We start from the raw sequence: 24,635 nt of genomic DNA, 5'->3' as shown, positions 1-24,635 counted from the left end.
GCATCAGTTTAAGGTTAGAGGGGAAAGAATAAAAGGGAACCTGAGGGGCATTTGTTTTACACAGAGGTTGGTATGCAAATGGGATGAGCTGCCAGCGGAAGTGATTGAGGTGGGTACATTGACAGCACCAATGGTAGCAACCAAGTTGTTAATGAGGACAGGGAGAAGGGGCTCTCAGTGCCATGAACTGTGCCTATTGGGGGTTGTTGCACCTGTCCCTCTAGTGTTTGTGTGGGGGTTAGCGTGTGTCAGGAACAGTGAGCCGCTCAGCTATAATTATAGCACTACACCTGCTGTGGTGTGGGGTCCCCTTGGAGCTGATCTCTGCCTCTCTCTCTGTGGAGGTACATGTGTTGGACTGGGGTGGACAAAGTCAGAAGTCACACAACACCAGGTTATAGTCCAACAGGTTTATTTGAAATCACAAGCTTTTGGAGCACTGCTCCTTTGTCAGGTGAAGTGGTCATCACAGCATCCAATGAGGTTAGGCCAGGTCATCCTACGTATACGCCTCCCCAAATATTTCACTAAGAATCCTCCAAAAATGGGTTCTTAAGCCTAAACACTGGCTTAATCTGGGTTTGGTACAGGACACTGTCTTGGCAAAGGAGCTGAAGGTCTTGATAGGAAGAGTCATCTGTAGGTTGTCATGCAAATCATCTGCGTGGTGGCTAACATTTGACCCAACATTCTCTTCCAACAGCAACCAACCTGGCTGCCAGTAAACAAGTGGTCGCTGACTATTTTCAGCCTTACATAAAACGGTATAGAATTACAGAAGCCCTACAGTGCAGAGAGATCCAGCTTTGACAAAGGGTCAGTTAGACTCTAAACGTCGGCTCTTTTCTCTCCTTACAGATGCTGCCAGACCTGCTGAGACTTTCCAGCATTTTCTCTTTTGGAGAGAGATCATTTGGTCTGTCGAGTCTGCAATAACCCTCTGAACAACATCCCATCTTATCCCTGTAACCCTACATTGACAATACTTAACCCACCTACCATGCAAATCCCTGAACACTACAGGACAATTTAGCATAACCAATCCACCTAACCTGCACATTTTGGACTATTGGAGGAAATCAGAGCACCTGGAGAAAACTCACAGACACTTGGAGAATGTGCCAACTCCATACTGACAGTCACCTGAGGGTGGAATCTAACTCAGGTCTCAGGTGCCAAGAAGCAGCAGTTCTAACTGCTGTACTGCCCCCCAGTATGACTGTGGTATGATATTCATGTAATTCATAATAACTGATCATATGAATGATATCAGCAAGAGAGAACACATTAGTTTAGAATGAGTAAGGAGAGACATCTCCGACACTGCATTAGAGAACTGCTTGAGATCTCACTATATACATATGTAAATAAAGGAATGTTACAGTACATAAGGAGAAGAGTCTCGCTTAGTGATAAAGAGCAAGCAGTTACAGTATGTGCAGCGAATCAACAGGAGAGGTACGAGCTCAGTGAGAGAAGTCGATTCATATTACCAGTGACAGAGCCAACACAAACTGAAAACTCAGACCTTGCATGGATCTCATTTAATTTAGGCAAAATTGTAAGAACTGGAAAAAGATCTTTGTCATGTCATCAATAATTGGGCAAAATTGGCAACAGGCATTTTTTTTTCCATAGAACTGTGTACAAACCACGTGCTGTGGCAGATACCCTTATACCACTTCGAACACATGGATGCATGGGAACATTACCATCTGAAAATTTCCCTCCAAGCCACTCATCATTCAGACTTGGAAACATATCACTGTTCCTTCTCTGTCGCTGGGTCCAAATCTCGGAAATCCTCCCCTAGGGGAATTGTGGGTCAACCTATAGCATACAAACTGCAGCAACTCAAGACAGCAGCTCACCACCACCTTCTCAAGAGCAAGTAGGGATGGTCAATAAATGCTGGCCAGCCAGTGATGCGCATGTCCCACAAGTAAATAAAATAACGGCCAAGAGTCAGGATTGGTGACTGCATATTTCACCCTATTCAGGAGGTATTGCTTCAACCTTCTGCCATTCCAGGTCTCTCCTGAGCTAAACAGCTTCCAAAGGGAAATATCCAGAACCCTGGGAGAGAAACAGGGAATCTTTTAGCTTTTGGATGACATTTTATTTTATGGTGAAATAATGAAGGCTCTGCAGAACATATGCCCTACAGTAAATGAGAATTCCGACTGTCCAGAGCCTCCAGAATTCTCCAGTTCTCCTTTTTCTAAATTACAGTATCCAAGAACAAGGCATCACAACAGATTCAAGGAAGACTAGAACAAATCAGTGAATCCCTGGCTCTTCTTAGACATGATGAATCAAGAGGGAAAAGTTACCCCTAACTTCAAACAGTTGTATTCAACCCATGAGTGTTTTTGAAAATCTCAGGCAGTAGATTTGAGCCAAAAATGGACTCCAGCTTTTGAACGAATCAAAAAGTTACTTTCTCCTGACATTTTAGCAAATTACACTCATTCACTACCAAAGCCACAGGTGGATCTTGTTGGTTTTGCAGGGTTTGTGATCACGGTCACCTGATGTAGGCAATTAATCAGTTTGTAGCAATTTTCTTATAGTTTCTTAAACTGCAACATTTACAGAACATAATGAATTGAAGGATCTTGGTTGGTGATAAGGAGCAAACAGTCCCATGGACAATGTCTATACAGTCACCCGCAAACCAGAGATACTCCATACTTCAATGTTACACATTGTGGTATTGGCTTTGAGCACAAATAAGCAACGTATTTTGTTCTTGTTCACTTGCTGCCACATGCTTGAAAAACTTGAGAAACCTATCTGGAAACAATGCGTGATACTTTTGTCAACCAGTACTCACCAATATTAATTCCTGCACAAAAACTGGCTGTCACATTCACATTAACCTACATTACAACTACCCTTCAGAAGTACTCAATTAGCTGTGAAACAACTGGATGTCCTAAAGACAATTTCTTAACATAAATGCAAATTATTTTCTTTGACATTCATCCATACAAGTCCATTCTACTTCAAAGTCATTAATTATGAGAGAGATTGTGGCAATGGATTTGCATACAGCAAGACTCCACAAACAGTAACTGTAAGCAAGCTGCTTTGGAATGATCAAAGAGGTGGTGTGTGCACATAATTTTTAATAGAAAATAACCATCAATTAGATTGCAACTAGTTCTAGTGATGTGACTGCTTCCTGCATAGGTCCTTACAACATCATTATCAGCACAAACACAGCAATACTAAATAGCATGACTTTACCCGAATATGCAATGAAGTCTGTACAAGCTAAAACAGCTGTCAGTTTAAAATTTCAGAACGTGAGGGCTACATTTTGACATTTCTGTCACCAGATTTAAAAAGTAAGTAAAAGTGTCTCAAGGTGGGCGAAACCTGCTACAGAACCTTATCCCCACTTGGGGTGATGGTGAGCAATTTTCCACAACTGTTGCAGAGGATTGTAAGAGTCAATCCACTTGGAGGTAGGCAGACGAGGGGGAGGAAGAAAACTGGAAGATTAACAAATTGGTTGAAGATATACTGGCAAGGGACAGACAAGAATTTTTACCATCAGTTATGACTACAAGATGGTAGGTTGTCTCGCCAATGCCAAGGTCAAAGACATGACTGAGCAGCTAAAAGTAGGGTGAACAGCTAAAATCCATTTCATCACTAACATCACAGGGTATAAAGAGAGACAAGGTTCTGCAGACACAGCGTTTAGGGAGTGAAAGGCAGGATTTCAACTGTAATTACTCATGATGCAACTGAGTATAGAAATAGAAGATAAAAAATGTTGAATATGTGACAGGAGAAATGGGGGAGGCGGCAGGGCTTTAGATTCTTGAGGGATTGGGACCCATTCTGCTGGAAGAAACAAACTTTACAAGTTAGCTAGGTTCCCATCAAGCAAACCTGAATCGACATTTTGCCTCGTATTGTTACTGGTTTTAGGACAGGTCCAAACTAGCTTGGTAGGCAGAGACAAACTTGAATAGATTCTGAAAAGGGGGAGAAAATGGATATGGCAAGCAGAAAAAAAAGTTTTAAATGCATCTAGTTTAAGAAATGAGGCATATGACCTAACAGCATAGATTGACATATGGAAGCGTGAAATTATAGATAGGAAATATAACGGAAAGAAGGGCCAGCATAATAGCTCAATTTTCCAGGTTAGAAAGCTTTCTAGAAAGCAAAGACATTTCAAAAAAAAGGTCATGGACACAATACTTTAAGGATAGAAAATATGGCAGAATTAATACAAAATGAAACCACGTGGGTTGAACCAAAAACAAATAATTTCAGGTTAATCAGGGTTATGCACTACACGCCTCTAGTAAGATAGAAAGAGCAGATATATTAGCAAATCTGAACAGGTCAGTAGAATTGGAGATGTGCAGCACGGAAACAGACCCTTCAGTCCAACTCATCCGTGCCGACCAGATATCCTAAATTAATCTAGTCCCATTTGCCAACACTTGACTCATAGCCCTCCCTAGGAGAAAGTGAGGACTGCAGATGCTAGGGAACAGAGCTTAAAAATGTGTTGCTGGAAAAGCGCAGCAGGTCAGGCAGCATCAAAGGAGCAAGAGAATCGACGTTTCGGGCATAAGAAAGCTGCCTGACCTGCTGCGCTTTTCCAGCAACATATTTTTAAGCTCATATCCCTCCCTTCCTATTCATGTACCCATCCAGATGCCTTTTAAATGTTATAATTGTACCAGCCTCCACCACTCCCTCTGGCTGCTCATTCCATAAATACACCACCCTCTGTATGAAAACGTTGCCCCTTCGGTCCCTTTTAAATCCTTCTCCTCTCTCCCTAAACCTATGCCCTCTAGTTCTGGACATCCCCCAATCCAAGGAAAAAACCTTGTCTATTTACTCTATTCATGTCCCTCATGATTTTATAAACCTCTATAAGGTCACCCCTCAGCCTCTGACGCTCCAGGGAAAACAGCCCTAGCCTATTCAGCCTCTCCCTATAGCTCAAACCCTCCAATCCTGGCAGCATCCTTGTAAGTCTTTTCTGAACCTTTTCAAGTTTCACAACATCCTTCCGATAGCAGAGAGACCAGAAGACGCAGGGGTTATTATTCAACTGCCCTAATATTAAACTTGATAACTAATGTGCAAAAGGTAGATAGTGTAAATTCACAAAAAACATGTTAAAGAGAAAGCATCTTGCTACTGACTGAGAGGGGAATCAGATCAGGATTTATGTTTTAGGAAATGAAATTGGAAAGATGAATATTTAGAGAGTATTTTGGCAGCAGTGATCATAACTCAGTTAAATTTGGAATAATGATAGAATAAATCAAGAGGAGAAATGCTAACTTTATTATGGCAAGATGTATAAGACAGAGGGTGGTGGTGGAGGGTTGTTTTCAGACTGGAGGCCTTTGACCAGTGGAGAGCCACAACGATTGATGCTAGGTGTACTACGTTTTGTCATTTATGTAAATGATTTGGATGTGAGCATAGGAGGTATAGTTAGTGAGTTTGCAGATGACACCAAAATTGGAGGTATAGTGGACAGCGAAGGTTACCTCAGATTACAACGGGATCTTGATCAAATGGGCCAATAGGCCGAGAAGTGGAGTTTAATTTAGACAAATATGACATGCTGCATTTTGGGAAAGCAAAACTCAGCAGGACTTATACAGTTAAGGGTAAGGTCCTAGGGACTGTTGCTGAACAGAGACCTTCGAGTGCAGGTTCATAGCTACCTGAAAGTAGAGTCGCAGGTAGATGGGATTGTGAGCGCGGCATTTGGTATGCTTTCCTTTATTGGTCAGAGTATTGAGTATAGAAGTTGGGAGGTCATGTTGTGGCTGTACAGGACGTTAGTTAGGCCACTTTCGGAAAACTGCATGCAGTTCTGGTCTCCTTCCTATTAGGAGGTTGTTGTGAAACTTGAAAGGGTTCAGAAAAGATTTACAAGGATGTTACCAGGGTTGGAGGGTTTGAGCTGTGGGAAGAGGCTGAATAGGCTGGGGCTGTTTTCCCTTGCAGCATCGGAGGCTGAAGGGTGACTTGTATTTGAGGTTCATAAAATCATGAGGGGCTTGGATGGGATAAACAGACAAAGTATTTTCCCTGGGGTGGGGGAGTCCAGGGCATGAGGGCATAGGTGTAGGGTGAGGGGGAAAAGATATTTAAAAAAGACACACCTAAGGGGCAACTTTTTCACGCAGAGGGTGGTGCAAACATGGAATGAGCTGCCAGAGGAAGTGGTGGAAGCTGTTACAATTGCAACCTTTAAAAGGCGTCTGGATAGATATTTGAATAAGAAGGGTTGAGACGGATAATGGGCCAAGTGCTGGCAAATGGGACGGGATTAGGTTGGGATATCTGGTCAGCATGGATGAGTTGGACTGAAGGGTCTGTTTCTGTACTGTACTTCTCTATGACTCTATGTGATGTAACTAATATGGACTATTTGAGTCAAAGCTTCAGACTATTTTTTAAAAAAAAATCAATGAACCAGATGGTGTAACAGTGGTAATTTAAGTTCAACAAGAGGTGAGAGACAACAGATTTAGGGAATGTTAAGGCGGCAATGAATGGTAGGAAAGTGCCACGTAGAGAGGAACAGGCTTCATGCTCTCATATTCCTGAAGGCAGCTGGACAGACAAATAAAATGGTTAAAAGGAAGCTACAGCTGAATACACATTAGCTGAGCCATAGAAGTGCATGATAGTAATGTAGGAGATTTGAGAGAATATTGCCAGGACTGGAGAATTTTAGCTAGAAGACTGAATTGGTTAGGGTTCTTTGAAGCGGAGGATGAGGAAATCTCTAACTCGTGCAAATTGTGAGGTCTTGATAGATTGACTAATAATAGGACCCAATTATCCAGGAGTAAGAGTTAGGAAGATTAAGAGATTGGAGATGCAATTATTCCACCCAGATGGGAATAAGCATCTGTAGCTCTGCCTGCCCTGTCATCCTTTCAGGTACTCTTGTTATATTTAAGTGCATATCTAAAAGCTCTTGTAAAGTGCTATTACCTTCAAGGCTATAGGCCAAGATTTAGTGGGTGGGAACAGGCAGGAGAGCACCTTGAACCACCTCCTATAGTGTAAATATCTATCGATTCTCAAAAAAAAAGATGTAAAATTGATTCTATGCCTTGAAGTACAAATTAAATCAGTTGACATTTTAACAGGAAGCTTATGGATTTACGTCTTCATCCAGGTAGCCCACATTTGTTGAGAGAAATGTTGCACAATGGAATCTGAAATCAAAACCTTTGCATTTCAGTAACAAGCTGACTACTGCATTATACCTGGTTGACAGAAAACAGTGACAGAAATTGGACCACCAATAGAAAAGCAAACAGGGTAAGAATTTTATTTACAAATTTACACATTTTCATGTGGCACAAAGTTTCTTTATAATTTAAAAGCTGGCTCATGTTTAGTAATCCATTCACATCACATTGTAAAGGTAGCACAGAAGCATCAAATTCTTGAGAATGTTACCTCAAAAAAAAAGCTCACGTCTAAATGGATGTACAGATACAGACGTTGGAAAAGCACCACCCTTAACCTCCCCATTATGTGATAATGCAAGTCAATAGAAGAACTATAGGGAGACGAGTATTCTTATGTGCAAACTGTGATTATCTGGAATACTACTATTCGACAAAGTAGTGGGTGTAGATTTAATAGTAATTTTGAGGGTTGGAGAGGATGAGATGATGGGGAAAAGACATGAATACAGTACAGAATTTAAATAGAAATATTTGTAAGCTTATCAGGTACAGCACAGGATTGGGATTAATTGGATATATTTACTGATGAACCTGTTCAGAGATGCTATGAACACACCTTTAAAGCAGAATGTGGGCTTTTGGGATTCAGAGATAGGGACACTATCACAAGCAGCTTGGGATTACTGGTTGGATAGCTGGTCAAAGAATACCCATTGTTTGCACCAAATGAATAGTTTAATGCAATAGCCTTGAACTGTGCTGCATCAGCTGAGATTTTTAAAATTTTTTGTTACATGACATTTGAAAGAAGATGCTGATTTAAACAGCTTTGACAGCTGCATCTGCCATAACCTAACTATATTCTATTTTTCAGATGCAGCAGATTGATGTACCAAGTATCTTACAGGGCCATAAATCTATGCAGCCATGTTTACATCACTTCAACAAAAAATATTAATTTATTTGAGGCCATCTTAGGAAACATCATACAACTTCAGTTTTGATGGTTAATTTCAGTGCTGTAGGCCACAAAATCAGATCCTCCAACTTTAATGTGATGGAATATATTCTCATCATCACTCAAGTTAGCTTCCACTGATGTGTTATACAGTCTCCAACAGATGGATTCTCATTAAATAAAAATAATTGGGCATACACACACAAACACATTTGTAAAAGCAATTAAGATAGATTTAAGAAAGTGAGGACTGCTGAATTTGATAAAAGACAGGTATCTGCATAAAAATGTAGGTAATAAATATGTGCTTTAAAATCCAATATTTAAAGTATATGAACTAGATGCAATATTGACTTTTTAAAAAAAATACAGGCTCTTGTTTTAATTTGCATGAGCTCATTTTAAGCCCGAACTGTTAAAAGTAAAAGCAGGAAATACTGGGAACATGAGTCAACCTTTACCTTTTCTATTTCAGATGAAGGATATCAAATAGAGGTATGTAACAAACTTTAAGCAAGATTTGCTGACATGCAAGAAAACAGTCAAAGTTTGCAAGCACAAAACTGTATTTGGCTTTGCTTCAGCAATCTCTAAGTTTGTCAAAACTGCTATAAATCACCATATAACAGAGATACAAGTGACAGTCTTTTAAAATACATAAATTAACTTAACATTCTGCTTACCATTTAATTCTCAGTATAGGTTTGGATGGGTGCATCGATTGTGCAGCTTAATGTCTAATAGTTCATTATCCATACAAATAACTTAAAACCCTTTACCAAATTTAGGAGAGTCTTTTTTGGCTAAAGTGCAAACAATGAGCAACTGTTCTGGTCAAATCAAGAAGTCCCCTTTTCCAAGGATGGTAAAGTTAAATAAATTATTCAGCATTACTTCACAATCAAGAGTTATACAATTGAATATATACTTGAAAGAAAAGATTATTTTAATGGAAAGAAATTACAAAGTTTTTCAAGGTGATGTTGTAACCAAGCTTAATTAACAACTTAACCCCATCATTTACAAAAAGTTCTGTCTGCTCTAAATAAAATGGAGATTTGTACAAGAACTGCTGCAATTCTTTTTACAAGGTATCTGTTAATATAATTCTTACATTTAAAAGGAACAGAAGATAGTCTTTATGACATACTATGTTGCATTATAATCAGCAATTCTTCAGAGCCAGGGTACTGTCTTTATCTACTGCTGTATGGGGATTTAAGGTTAGCATTTTTATTTTGCAGCAGAAATGACAGGAAAGCGGTTGGAATGTGCTGTTATTATCCTGAAACTAACAGCAATTAAAGTTTGCACATTCAAAGTTAAACACGGATATCCAGAAGCTGCTAATTAGTGACTGTACCTATCCTCATATGGTGTTGAAGCCCCCCAAAATATGCAATTTACTGATTGTGTTGAGGCATCAGTCTCACTGAAAAAACTCTAAATAAGTCGCAACTCTTTATTCCTATGAAGTGCAACTGAGTTTGAAGTTTTATAATTATTGAACAGTCTAGATGCTTGAACCTACAGTTGTCAATGGCAGGGTGAAAGAAATGGTGGATGCAGAAGAGGCCAAATTTGCAGAAAAACAATCCTCAACATTTTAACGTTGAAGTGTTCCGGAACCAGGGACCAACTGAGATTGACAAAATAGGTGAAGCTGGGAAAAAATTTAAAAATAATATTGAATTGGAAAAGAACAAGGATGGAAATGGGGACAGTAAATGGAATGTGTGTTTGTAATCTAATTAAAGGTCACGGAGCTGAAATATCAGCATTTTCTCTCTCCACAGATGCTACATGACCTGTTGAGTATTTGCAACATTTTTTATATAAATGCAAATACTCTTCAAAGATCCACATATTGCCTCACCAGCCACCGGAACATAAGAATCACCCACAAGTGACTAGCAACTACATGTGTAAATTAGACCACCATCCTAAAGATCAGGCTCTTGTGCAAACTAACATCTCAGAAGATTCAATTTTCCAAAAACAGAAACACTGACAATATTATTTAGTGAAAACATTTTTCCTCAAAACTTTAGATCTCTCGATGTTTATGGCACTGGCTGGAAGGAACAACTACGCCCAGCCACGAACAGGGCTTTCGTGCAAGACAAGGTAAGTGAAGATTAACATGTGAAGCAATTACATGCTCCAACAGATTACGATTTTTGCCTCAGCACATTTATTAGCAGTGGAACTGTAGATGAAGAATATTTAATTTGACAAATGGTTAAATTTTTAGTTGCAGTGAAATGGTAGTTTCCACTAGAAATGTAAAGTACGGTTAACAAATTTGCTTTCAAGCATAATTAAGTGGCATATTTAGTGTCAAATTACTAAAGTATTTCTTAAACCACAACTTTTGGATCAATGTTATGTAGTTTTAATACAACGACACGGTATTTTAGAAAGCATTAGAATTCCAGTTTGACAGTACTTTGCAACATACTCAATTCATTCTGCTAGTTTTCTGTTCTTCAGCAATGGGAAAATTGTTGTCATTCAGAAAGTTTCAAGTTTGTAACTTCAGGCTTCATTTTGAAATATTGGCAGAATCGCACGGCTGCATACCTGGGGGAGAAAAGTGATTTTACAAGGATTAATTTTAAATTTACTGCATACACGTTTGTTCTACACTATTAAAATTGATCAAGGAAGGAGCAGCAGCTAGGGATTTGGAACATATACTGTCTAAAAAGAGGTACAAAAATTGCTGAGCACCAACCAATTAGCCTGCATTGGAAGAAAATGAATGAACTATAATCAAACAAAAGAAGAATTACTATTTAAATTGGCATTGACTGATCAGAAACACAGTCTAAAGTGAATTTCTAAATGATACATCAGATTTGTGTAATGTGTGTTATGGACTAGGCCAGACCACTCAGAACATTCTTAAGCAGGTAGACCAGACCATAACTTTGCGATTTGTTTCGGTAAGTGCAGTGTGAAAATTATCTGGAGTGAGATAGCTAATTGACTACCAGGTTTTCAAAAAAAAAGACAAAAATATATTCACAAGATTACACAATGAAACACAAAGAACAGAATAAAGAACCCCTACAGAACTCAGTCTATCCAAACTAGACTTGGTTATGCTGTTCGAATATACATAACAGTCCCAATAAGCAAACCCTCTTGAAACACAGTAAAAAAAAATGGAACAGATGCTTACAGGTTGAAGTTAGAAGAGCAGAAGGAGAGAGAGTTTGTTTACACACAACTCTCTGTTTAACACCCAACTAGTTCTGGTCTGAACTAAACTGCTCAGCTACAGAGCTGACCAATTCACTTTCATTATACAGGTCACTTCGGCCGAAAGTCTCATCTGTTTACATACAAACAAAAAGGTCTCGGAATACCCATTAATCTCTACACCAAACCAGTCTAATCAGCACAGAGAGCAGTTTAATACCACTCTGAAATAAACCAAGGACATAGTATCCTTGAGAAAAGGAACAGCTTTTAGAAAGGATGCACTGGTACTGGAGGGCGTGCAAAGGAGTTTCACTAGGACTATACTCATTGGAATTTAGAAGAATTTGGGGGGGGTCTTATGAAAACATAAGAAAGTATGAAGGGAATAGATATGATAGAAGCAAGAGGGTTGTTTCCACTGGTGGATGAAGCTATAACTGGGGGGCCGGAGGAGGGCATAGCTTAGAAAAGGGAACAGATTTAGGACCAACTTGAGGAGGAACTTCTTCACCCAAAGGGTTGTGAATTTGTGGAATACCCTTCTCAGTGAAGCAGCTGAGCTATCTTGGTGAATATCTTTAAGACAAAAGGTAGATTTTTGAACAGTAAAGGAATTAAGGGTTATGGGAGCAGCCAAGTAAGTGGAGCCGAATTCACCAAAAGATGCTTTTATTGAATGGCAGAGCAGGCTCGATGGGCCAAATGGCCTACTCCTGCTTTTATGTTTTTATGGAAAAAGAAATGCAATGTTGTGTACATCTCTGGAAAAAAAAGCATTTAAGTAATACAATTTGCAAATCTATTTCATTAAGGCACTATCTTCAAATAGTAGCTCAATTGTGATTAACAAAAACAATTAAAGTAGTATTTGAGAAAAGAGACTTACAATGTTGCCAAAAAAACAAATCAGCAGTAAGCCTGAGGATTGGGAAGATTTCAGAACTCAAGTATGACCAGGAATTTGTTGTCAGCACAGACAATAAGAAATGAGGATGGCATTAAACTCATTCTGGACATAATGGGGAACCAAGGGTATAAAGAGAATAAAGAATTTAAGTAAATTATACTGGAGAAATTAATGGATCCAAGTGGCAATCTTCTGAAGCTGGCAATTTTTATTCCGGGGTTCTTAAATAGTAGCTACAGAGACAGCGATTTTGGTTTTGGTCTGTCAGAATTTAGGATTTTAAAACCGTTACCAAGAATTTAGAAAATGGAAAACATAATATCACTACACAAGAAGGGGGAAAAGAGAAAAAAGAAAACAGGAACTAAGCCAATTTGCCTCACTGCTCGCAGCAAAGTGGTAACAGGGTGATTAAGGAGAACCAATTTGGGTTCATTAAACTAAAATCATGTTTGTCAAATTGGTTAGGACCTTTTCAGGATGTAATTAAAATATACAATAGAAACTGTATAGTGTATGTGGATTTTGGAGCATTGCACAGGACAGGAAATGGGTTGAGTGAAAAGAACACAGCAAACAGCAAATTCATGAAAGATTCTCAGACAGCACCTTTCAAACCCAAGACTACTACTATCTCAAAGTCATGATTTCGATGAGCTGGTGTTAGATTGGGGTGGACAAAGTTAAAAATCACAACATCAGGTTATAGTCCAACAGGTTTATTTAGAATCACTAGCTTTCAAAGCGCTGCTTCTTCATTAGGTGATTGTGGAGCAGAAACATAAGACACATACTCTAACAACAGGATTGCAGTGTCATGGAATGCAATACTAAACAAATTTAGCTTAAGTCTTTCATCTTATAGAATGGGAGGAGAAAGTGAGGTCTGCAGATGCTGGAGATCAGAGCTGAAAATGTGTTGCTGGTAAAGAACAGCAGGTCAGGCAGCATCCAAGGAACAGGAGAATCGACGTTTCGGGCATAAGCCCTTTATCAGGAAATCTTTTAGAATGACCATGTTAATTTTGGTTCCTTCATATGTAAATCCCAGAACTTTTTTAAAAACTTACATTCTCAAGATAGCTTTTTACAATAGGTGCCATCTCAGCTCAAATACATTAAATTCTGACTGTGTCTCAATGTTAGGTCAGACTGACTATTTCTAAAGTGGGAGTTACAGAATCTTAAATAGATTTGTGCAGTTTTTGAGCGAAATAAAATGTAATTCTGCAAGCACAAATTCATCCCACAAAATTATACATGCGTGTGGAGGGGAGACAGAGTAAGTGTGTCCATGTGGGGGTGTGTGTCTGAGCGTGAATGTAATGGGATATAAGTCTGTGAGGGGGTGCATGTGTGGGTGACAGTGTGGGGGCTGTGTGTTTGAGAATGAGGGAGTGCTTCTGTATGAGAGGATCTGCATGAGTGCGCGCATGCCTGCATGTGAGAGAAAGCGGTGCGCACGCGCGTGAGAATGAGGGTGTATAGTGTAGCGGGGTCACTTGTAGTGTGACATGAACCCAAGGTCCCAGTTGAGGCCATCCCTGTGGATACTGAACTTGGCTATCAGCCTCTGCTCAGCACTTTGTGCTGTTGCCTGTCCTGAAGTCCACCTTGGAGGATGGTCACATGAAGGTCCAAGGCTGAATATCCCAAACCACTGAAGTGTTCCCTGACTGGGAGGGAACACTCCTTGTTCCTAACCCGAACATCCCCACGTGCATACACTCATTCGGTCTCCCCTGCACACGCATAAATAAGTTTGTGGGGGGAATTTGTACTTGCAAAATTACATTTTATTTTACTCAAACCTGCATATATCCATGTAAGATTCTGTAACTAGGAGAAAGTGAGGACTGCAGATGTTGGAGATCACAGTCGAGTGTGTGGTGTGGAGCAGTTCAGGCAGCATCTGAGAAGCAGAAGAATCAATTCGCACTTCAGAAATTGAATTAGTCTGACCTAACATTGAGACACAGTCAGACATGAACTTCACACCTTCAATGCATTATCTGAGCCGAGATGACACCTATTGTTACAAGCTCCTTGAGAATGTAACTAAAAAACATTCTGGAATTTATATATGAAGGAACCAAAACTAACATGGTCATTCTAAAAGATAAAAGACTTAAGCTAAATTTCTTTAATATTACATTCCCTGACACTGCAATCCTGTTGCTATAGAGTCTGTGTCTTGTGTTTCTGTTCCACAACCACCTAATGAAGCAGCAGCACTTCAAAAGCTTGTGATTCCAAATAAACCTGTTGGATTATGTTAAAAATCACACAACACCAGGTTATAGGTCCAACAGGTTTAATTGGAAGCACTGGCTTTTGAAGTGCTGCTCCTTCATCAGGTGATTGTAACAAATGAAGAAGCAGTGCTTTGAAAGCTAGTGCTTCCACAGAAACCTGTTGGACTATAACCTGGTGTGTGATTTTTAACTTTGTACACCCCAGTCCAACACCGGCATTTCCAAATCATGACTGTTGGATTATAAACTTGTGTTGTGTGATTTTTAACTAACACCACCTAAAAGGACAGGGCAGCAGATACATGGGAATACCACCATCTGCAAGTTTTCCTCTAAGCTACTCACCATCCTGACTTGGAAATGTACTGCCTTTCCTTCAGTGTCACTGTTCCCAGTCAAAATCCAGAAACTCCCTTCTTAACAACGCTGAGTTTACCTACACCCAAAGGACTGCAGCAGTTCAAGGCAGCAGCTCATCACCACCTTCTCGGGGCAACCAGGAGATGGGTAATAAATGTTGGCCAGGCCAACGATACCCATGTCCCACAAGTGAAGATAAGAATGATGAAAGAATGAAAATAGAATTCATAACGTGGAGATGTGAAATTATCTACTTTAGTTTAAGAAAAACTCTGAACAAGGAAGCAAATGTTTGCATTCAGTGGAACTTGAATATGAATCACAAAGTTAACATGAAGGCAACAACAATCACAAAGTCAAATGGTATGTTAAATTTGGTTACAAAGGTTTGGAGTAAAAGAGTAGACAAATCTGATAATCACACACACAATGTATTACTTGGTTAAGTTTTATGGAGCAATGATTTTGGTGACAGATCAAAATGGCTCAATGCTGCTCATATTTCTCATTTCCTCAGATGATACAAAGTGCTAACTTGAATGGAAATATGAAGCCACGATAATTCTAGACAAAAAAAAAGATAGGAGTCTTCACTATGTAACAGCTGAGCAAGTGCAATTCTGATTTTATCAAAACTGAACTCCCATCTACAGAGCTTGTGGATTTTAACTAATCAATATATTTGCTCAGAATTCAGAGGGAACATTTGACCTCATTTTAAACTATACGAATCCACAGTTTACACCAAGAACTGAAAGTTCAGCCTACGTTTGCTGGTTCACCAACTTGCAAAGTATCTCTAAGGTAATAAAATGTCCCAGCATGCATGATGATCAAAAGCTTGGTCAAGTGGGAGGTTTTACGAACTGTCATAAACAATAGAAAAAAGGCACAGAAGCAAAGTAGTGTAGAGTGGAAATTCCAGTTCAGGGCCTAGGCAAGTTAGCATGATGGAAAAATTTAACTCAAGGATGTTCAAAAGGGCAGAATTAAATGAGTGTCAGTATTTTGTAGATTTGCAGTGACTGGATATGACAGAGATAAGAGCTGGAAAGAGATGGCATAGCCTGGAAGGATTTGAAGACAAGGATGACAATTTGTGAAGCAAGATGCTGGCTAACTTTGAGCCAGTGTAGATCAGCAAGCACTGGGGTGATAGATGAACAGGACTTTGTACACGTTGAATAGGAAATGCAGACTGATGGATGACAAGTCTGCAGTGAGTAGAATGTGGGATACCAGTCAGCAGTGCATTGGAATGATCAGATCTAGAAGTAGCAATGCCATGAATAAGAGTTTCAGAAAATTAAGATAGGGGCAGAGCTGCAGAAACTAGAATTGGGCAATTTTAGTGATTACATGACCAGAAACTCACCTTCAGATCAAATACAGCACTAATGTTTCAAACTTCTGGTTTGTAGCAGACACTTATTTGAGAGATAACTTCAGTAACTAGCCAGGGAACAGGAGTTTGGAGTGGTGACCAAAAGCAACAGCTACATTATTCCCAACAGACTATAGATGTCAGATAGCAACTCTTGTAATTTAGGGACAATGGAGACGTAAACTCAGGTAGAAGTGAGATAGGGTTAAAAGAATATTTCCATACAATCACAATATTTAAGGAGCCATGAATACCCAGAACACAAGGATTATCCAATCAATTAACACATTCTCCCTCCTTTCCCATGCAAATCTGTCCTGCTGTGCTCTAAAATAAATTATTTATTCCTTCCTGGTGCAAGGCATAATATTATCAGTGTGCCTCAAAAATAATAATCTTTAGCTCAACAGGAACTATCAGCAGGATCACTGCACAACTCCTTTCTCTTAATCAGGCATGGGCATGAGCATGGCACACACACACACACACACATGCATGTGCGCACGCACACTACGTACTTTTCAATAATCATACAAACTGCTTGAAGACTAAACATTTGCACTGCTGTAACACGACCTATGCTTGTTAAGTACAAAATGAAAAATTCTCGGATGGCTACTTGGATTTTTCTTAAATATTCTTTTATGTCCTTTTACAAATACTAATATATTATACAATGCTAATCACGGTGCCCAATGTTTTGACCAGGAAGCAGGACAAACCATTAGGCTCTCCTATTTCTGTGTGTCAGTGCATCAGAGCAACCTGTACTGGTACTGGATATCTTGCATTGTGCAATTTTTCACCTGAGAGTTCCTATGAATAATATAAAGCTAACCTGGCACATTTATTTTTCCAGTTTAATAGGCAGTTTAAGGAAACATCACTCAAGTACATTTGCCTTCACACATCAGCCAATATTAAAGCATTAATTTCCAGTTTAAAAAGATTTTTTGCATATAGAAAGAGAAACCAAATAAAATATCAGTCCTTAACATAAGTTTTGAAGTAAGTTAAAAAAAGTACGTATGGCAATTCAAACAAGGTTAAGGCATGACCTTGTCGGCTGAATGGTAATGCAACCAAATTAATGTTGACTTTTGTAGTTGTATGAAATATGTTTCTCAATTTTAATGGGTGGCAAAAATATAGTGAGCAAATACTGCACACAAAAATTAGAGAAACGTTTCATTGTTTTTTGGAGGACAGGCAAATCACTCAAACTAAGGAACCATCAAAACAAAATTCAGTGTTTTTTTAAAGCATCACCACAATGGGTGTTTGGTTTAGTCAACATTAAGGGTGACTGCAACAAATTACAGAAGGACATTATATCAGTGAAGAGAGAGAAAATTTGCATTTCAAGTGACCCTTCCACAAAATGGTCTGTTCTGAAGAAACTTTCCTGCAGAAATAACTGGATTTGAAAGGTGAACTCGGTCTCTTTCTCTTCACAGATGCTGATGAACATGCTGAGCTTCTTCAGCAATCTGTGTACTGATGGTTCAGAACTCCTGCACGAACAGGATTATTTTCGTGTTGAATTCTCAAGCTTGCTCTATTAAAGGGATAGAATTCCTACACCACAAAGGGGTTCAGTTACCTCAGCTAGCTGGTTCGTGATGCTAACATTGTTGGCTCAATTTCTATCATGTCTGAAGTTCCCATGAAGGTCCCAGCTTCTCAAACTCGCCCCTCACCGGAGGTGTGTGACCCACCAGTTGTCTCTCTCTCTCTCTCTCTCTCTCTGACCAGGCAGCAGCTCTTGGGTCCTCCTGGTCGATAGTAACTTTCCAACTTTAAAGGGACACCCCAGTGAGAGAGCTCTTCGCATGGTTCATGTCAAAATCATGGAGTTTCCTCCTTAACATCAATGTGGGACACCCAAGGACTGCAGCAGGAGAATACAGCTCACCTCTACCTTTCAGGCAACTATTAGAGGGCGTGGTAATCACATGCAAGCCAAATTTGCAAATAACTTTTATTACAAGGTCCCCCTGGGTGGTCACAAAGGCTGTTTCTTTACCTCTGTTCAAACCAGTATAACGGAGAATCAAAGGATGGGTTGAAAATGACAGTGATAGCATTTTGTAGGTTGCTGTTTATTTGAGATTGCATCGAGTTATGAGTGTTTCAACACTTATTCAAGGGCTTGCAAGTAGCTGCCAGAGGAAGTAGTGAAGGCTGGTACAATTGAGACATTTAAAAGGTATCTGGATGGGTATATGAATAGGAAGGGTTGAGAGAGATATGGGCCAAATGCTGGCAAATGAAACTAAATTAGGTTCGGATAGCTGGTCAGCATGGACGAGTTGGATGGAAGGGTCTGTTTCCATGCTGTTCATTTCCATGACTCTAAATAGCCTATTGCAAAGAGTTTCAGAAAGGGCTTGGTTTGTGTATCTGTCTCATGCTTCCTCAGAATCTGCAAACGCAATGCCTCCAAATTTTCACAAGACATTAAGAAGTAGAAAAAAAAAGGGTCAGTACTGAGGGAGTGCAACACTGTCGGATTGTCAGTAATGAAGGATTGCTGCACTGTCAGAGGATCAGTTCGGATGGAGTGTTGCACAGTCGAAGGGTAAGTACTGAGGGAGTGCTGCACGTCGGTGCTGGGTCCACTATTTTTCATCATTTATATAAATGATTTGGATGTGAGCATAAGAGATATAGTTAGTAAGTTTGCTAATGACACCAAAATTGGAGGTGTAGTGGACAGCGAAGAAGGTTACCTCAGATTACAATGGGATCTTGATCAGATGGGCCAATGGGCTGAGAAGTGGCAGATAGAGAATAATTTAGATAAATGTAATGTGCTGCATTTTGGGAAAGCAAATCTTAGCTGGACTTATACACTTAATGGTAATATCCTTGGGAATGTTGCTGAACAAAGAGACCTTGGAGTGCAGGTTCATGGCTCCTTGAAAGTGGAGTCGCAGGTAGATAGGATAGTGAAGGCGGCGTTTGGTATGCTTTCCTTTACTGGTCAGGGTATTGAGTACAGGAATTGGGAGTTGTTTGGTAGTACGGGACATTGGTTAGGTCACTGTTGGAATATTGCGTGCAATTCTGGTCTCCTTCCTAACAGAAAGATGTTGTGAAACTTGAAAGGGTTCAGAAAAGATTTACAAGAATGTTACCAGGGTTGGAGGGTTTGAGCTATAGGGAGAGGCTGAACAAGCTGGGACTGTTTTCCCTGGAGCGTCGGAGGCTGAGGGGTGACCTTATAGAGGTTTATAAAATCATGAGCGGCATGGATAGTAGACAAAGTCTTTTCCCAGGGGAGGGGGAGTCCAGGACTAGAAGGCATAAGTTTAGGGTGAAAGGGGAAATTCCAGGAACTCTTGGTTAACTCCAGGAAGGGTAAGAGAGGTAGGCAGCCAGAGCAGGTGTCTTTTGTGGATATACCCATTTCAAACAGGTATGCTGTTTTGGAAAATGTAGGGGGTGATGGATTCTCAGGGGAACATAGCACAAACAGCCAAGTTTCTGGTATTGAGACTGGCTCTAATGCAACGAGGGGTACGTCGGCTTCCAAGAGATCAATTGTGTTAGGGGATTCTGTAGTCAGAGGTACAGACAGACATTTCTGTGGCCAGCAGAGAAAAAGCAGAATGGTGTGTTGTTTCCCTGGTGCCCGAATCAAGGATGTCTCGGAGAGGGTGCATAATGTTCTCACGGGATAGAGGGGCCAGCAGGAGGTCATTGTCCACATTGGAACCAACGACATTGGAAGGGAAAAGGTTGAGACTCTGAAGGGAGATTACAGAGAGTTAGGCAGAAATTTAAAAAGGAGGTCCTCAAGGGTAGTAATATCTGGATTACTCCCAGTGCTGCGAGCTAGTGAGGGCAGGAATAGGAGGATAGAGCAGATGAATGCATGGCTGAAGAGCTGGTGTATGGGAGAAGGATTCACTTTTTTGGATCATTGTAATCTCTTTTAGGGTAGAAGTGACCTGTACAAGAAGGACGGCTTGCACCTAAATTGGAAGGGGACTAATATACTGGCAGGAAAATTTGCTAGAACTGCTTGGGAGGATTTAAACTAGTAAGGTGGTGTGTGGTACCCAGGGAGATAGTGAGGAAAGAGATCGATCTGAGACAGGTACAGCTGAGAACAGACGTGAGTCAAACAGTCAGGGCCGGCAGGGACAAGGTAGGACTAATAAATTAAATTGCATTTATTTCAATGCAAGGGGCCTAACAGGGAAGGCAGATGAACTCAGGGCATGGTTAGGAACATGGGACTGGGATATCATAGCAATTACAAAAACATGGCTCAGGGATGGGCAGGATTGGCAGCTGAATGTTCCAGGATACAAATGCTACAGGAAGGATAGAAAGGGAGGCAAAAGAGGAGGGGGAGTGGCATTTTTGATAAGGGATGGCATTACAGCTGTGCTAAGGGAGGATATTCCCGGAAATACATCCAGGGAAGTTATTTGGGTGGAACTGAGAAATAAGAAAGGGATGATTACCTTATTGGGATTGTATTATAGACCCCCCCAAATAGTCAGAGGGAAATTGAGAAACAAACTTGTAAGGAGATCTCAGCTATCTGTAAGAATAATATGGTGGTTATGGTAGGGGATTTTAACTTTCCAAACATCGACTGGGACTGCCATAGTGTTAAAGGTTTAGATGGAGAGGAATTTCTTAAGTGTGTACAAGACAATTTTCTGATTCAGTATGTGGATGTACCTACTAGAGAAGGTGCAAAACTTGACGTATTCTTGGGAAATAAGGCAGGGCAGGTGACTGAGATGTCAGCGGGGGAGCACTTTGTGGCCAGCGACCATAATTGTTGTGGTTCTGTTCGCTGAGCTGGGAATTTGTGTTGCAATCGTTTCGTCCCCTGTCTCGGTGACATCCTCAGTGCTTAGGAGCCTCCTGTGAAGCGCTTCTGTGATCTTTCCTCCGGCATTTATAGTGATTTGTATCTGCCACTTCCGGTTGTCAGTTCCAGCTGTCCGCTGCAATGGCCAGTATATTGGGTCCAGATCGATGTGCTTATTGATTGAATCAGTGGATGAGTGCCATGCCTCTAGGAATGCCCTGGCTGTTCTCGGTTTGGCTTGTCCTATAATAGTAGTGTTGTCCCAGTCAAACTCATGTTGCTCGTCATCTGAGTGTGTGGCTACTAAGGATAGCTGGTCATGCCGTTTCGTGGCTAGTTGGTGTTCATGGATGCGGATCGTTAGCTGTCTTCCTGTTTGTCCTATGTAGTGTTTAGTGCAGTCCTTGCATGGGATTTTGTACACTACATTGGTTTTGCTCATGCTGGGTATCGGGTCCTTCGTCCTGGTGATTTGTTGCCCGAGAGTGGCTGTTGGTTTGTGTGCCGTTATGAGTCCTAGTGGTCGCAGTAGTCTGGCTGTCAGTTCATAAATATTTTTGATGTATGGTAGTGTGGCTAGTCCTTTGGTTTGTGGCATGTCCTCATTCTGTTGTCTTTCCCTTAGGGATCTGTTGATGAAATTGCGGGGGTATCCGTTTTTGCCGAATACGTTGTATTAGGTGATCTTCTTCCTCTTTTTGCAGTTCTGGTGTGCTGCAGTGCGTTGTGGCCCCTTTGAACAGTGTCTTGATGCAACTTCTTTTTTGTGTGTTGGGGTGGTTGCTTTCGTAGTTTAGGACTTGGTCTGTGTGTGGCTTTCCTGTATACCTTTGTGGTGAATTCTCCGTTTGGTGTTCTCTGTACCATCACATCTAGGAATGGGAGTTGGTTGTCCTTTTCTTCCTCTCTAGTGAATCGGATTCCTGTGAGTGTGGCGTTGATGATCCGGTGTATGTTCTCTATTTCTGTCTTTTTAATGCTTACAAAGGTATCATCTACATATCTGACCCAGAGTTTGGGTTGAATTTGTGGTAAGACTGTTTGTTCTAATCTTTGCATTACCGCTTTTGCTATGAGTCCAGAGATGGGTCAGCCCATGGGTGTGCGTTTGATTTGTTCATATATTTGGTTGTTGAATGTGAAGTGTGTTGTGAGGCACAGGTCCAGTAGTTTGAATATGCAGTCTTTGTTGATAGGTTCCCGGTTTTGTTGTCTGTTCTGTATCTCTAGCAGGTTGGCTATTGTTTCTCTGGCTAGGGTTTTGTCGATAGAGGTGAACAGTGTCGTTACATCGAATGAGACCAGAACTGCAAAAAGAAGGCTGGTAGGTATAGGGAATGCTGGATGACTAAAGAAATTGAGGGTTTGGTTAAGAAAAAGAAGGAAGCATATGTCAGGTACAGACAGGATAGATCGAGTGAATCCTTAGAAGAGTATAAACAAAGTAGGAGTATACTTAAGAGGGAAATCAGGAGGGCAAAACGGGGACATGAGATAGCTTTAGCAAATAGAATTAAGGAGAATCCAAAGGGGTTTTACAAATATATTAAGGACAAAAGGTTAACTAGGGAGAGAATAGGGCCCCTCAAAGATCAGCAAGGCGGCCTTTGTGTGGAGCCACAGAAAATGGGGGAGATACTAAATGAAAATTTTGCATCAGTATTTACTGTGGAAAAGGATATGGAAGATATAGACTGCAGGAAAACAGATGGTGACATCTTGCAAAATGCCCAGATTACAGAGAAGGAAGTGTTGGATGTCTAGAAATGGTTAAAGATGGATAAATCCCCAGGACCTGATCAGGTGTACCCGAGAACTCTGTGGAAAGCTATAGAAGTGATTGCTAGGCCTCTTGCTGAGATATTTGTATCATCGATAGTCACAGGTGAACTGCCGGAAGACTGGAGGTTGGCAAACATGGTGCCACTGTTTAAGAAGGGCGGTAAAGACAAGCCAGGGAACTATAGACCGGTGAGCCTGACCTTGGTGGTGGGCAAGTTGTTGGGACGGAATCCTGAGGGACAGGATGTACATGTATTTGGAAAGGCAAGGACTGATGCGGGATAGTCAACATGGCTTTGTGCATGGGAAATCATGTCTCACAAACTTGATTGAGTTTTTTGATGAAGTAACAAAGAAGATTGATGAGGGAAGAGCAGAAGATGTGATCTATATAGACTTCAGTAAGGCATTCGACAAGGTTCCCCATGGGAGACTGATTAGCAAGGTTAGATCTCATGGAATACAGGGAGAACTAGCCATTTGGATACAGAACTGGCTCAAAGGTAGAAGACAGAGGGTGGTGGTGGAGGGTTGTTTTTCAGACTGGAGGCCTGTGACCAGTGGAGTGCCACGAGGATCGGTGCTGGGCCCTCTACTTTTTGTCATTTACATAAATGATTTGGATGCGAGCATAAGAGGTACAGTTGGTAATAGACAATAGGTGCAGGAGTAGGCCATTCAGCCCTTCAGTAAGTTTGCAGATGACACCAAAATTGGAGGTGTAGTGGACAGCGAAGAGGGTTACCTCAGATTACAACAGGATCTGGACCAAATGGGCCAATGGGCTGAGAAGTGGCTGGTGGAGTTTAGTTCAGATAAATGCGAGGTGCTGCATTTTGGGAAAGCAAATCTTAGCATGACTTATACACTTAACGGTAAGGTCATAGGGAGTGTTGCTGAACAAACAGACCTTGGAGTGCAGGTTCATAGCTCCTTGAAAGTGGAGTCGCAGGTAGATAGGATAGTGAAGAAGGCGTTTGGTATGCTTTTCTTTATTGGTCAGAGTATGGAGTACAGGAGTTGGGAGGTCATGTTGCGGCTGTACAGGACATTGGTTAGGCCACTGTTGGAATATTGCGTGCAATTCTAGTCTCTTTTCTATCGGAAAGATGTTGTGAAACTTGAAAGGGTTCAGAAAAGATTTACAAGGATGTTGCCAGGGTTGGAGGATCTGAGTTACAGGGAGAGGCTGAACAAGCTGGGGCTGTTTTCCCTGGAGCATCGGAAGCTGAGGGGTGACCTTATGGAGGTTAACAAAATTATGAGGGCATGGATAGGATAAATAGGCAAAGTCTTTTCCTTGGGGTCGGGGAATCCAGAACTAGAGGGCATAGGTTTAGGGTGAGAGGGGACAGATAAAGAAGAGACCTAAGGGGCAACTTTGTCACGCAGAGGGTGGTACGTGTATGGAATGAGCTGCCAGAGGATGTGGTGGAGGCTGGTACAATTGCAACATTTAAGAGGCATTTGGATGGGTATATGAATAGGAAGGGTTTGGAGGGATATGGGCCAGGTGCTGACAGGTGGGACTAGATTGGGCTGGGATATCTGGTCGGTATGAACGAGTTGGACCGAAGAATTTGTTTCCATGCTATACATCTCTATGACTCTATATAATAAACTGGCACAATGGACAAAATTGACAAGTGGCGCTCACCACAAATGTAATCTAGGACATTTTCACAGGAACAATGGAGAGGGGGGGGTGGGTGGGGGGGTCATTTACTATTT

General features: G+C 40.9%; 1 protein-coding gene across 1 annotated transcript in view; it reads right to left on the bottom strand.

Annotated features, from left to right (window-relative positions):
- Positions 1–7,324: 7,324 nt before the first annotated feature.
- etnk1 (ethanolamine kinase 1) overlaps positions 7,325–24,635 on the bottom strand; it is a 55,430-nt gene continuing 38,119 nt past the window's right edge. Inside the window, exon 8 of the mRNA XM_043713402.2 lies at positions 7,325–10,752. Coding sequence (XP_043569337.1) covers positions 10,680–10,752 — 73 coding nt within the window. The 3' untranslated portion in view covers positions 7,325–10,679. The remainder of the gene's footprint in view (positions 10,753–24,635) is intronic.

Source organism: Chiloscyllium plagiosum, unplaced genomic scaffold (genome assembly GCF_037043375.1).
Source record: "Chiloscyllium plagiosum isolate Xiang-an unplaced genomic scaffold, Cpla_swu_hap1 HiC_scaffold_23, whole genome shotgun sequence".
Classification (NCBI taxonomy): domain Eukaryota; kingdom Metazoa; phylum Chordata; class Chondrichthyes; order Orectolobiformes; family Hemiscylliidae; genus Chiloscyllium; species Chiloscyllium plagiosum.
Note: the sequence above shows the minus strand (reverse complement) of the source record. Positions and strands in the feature narration are given on the sequence as shown.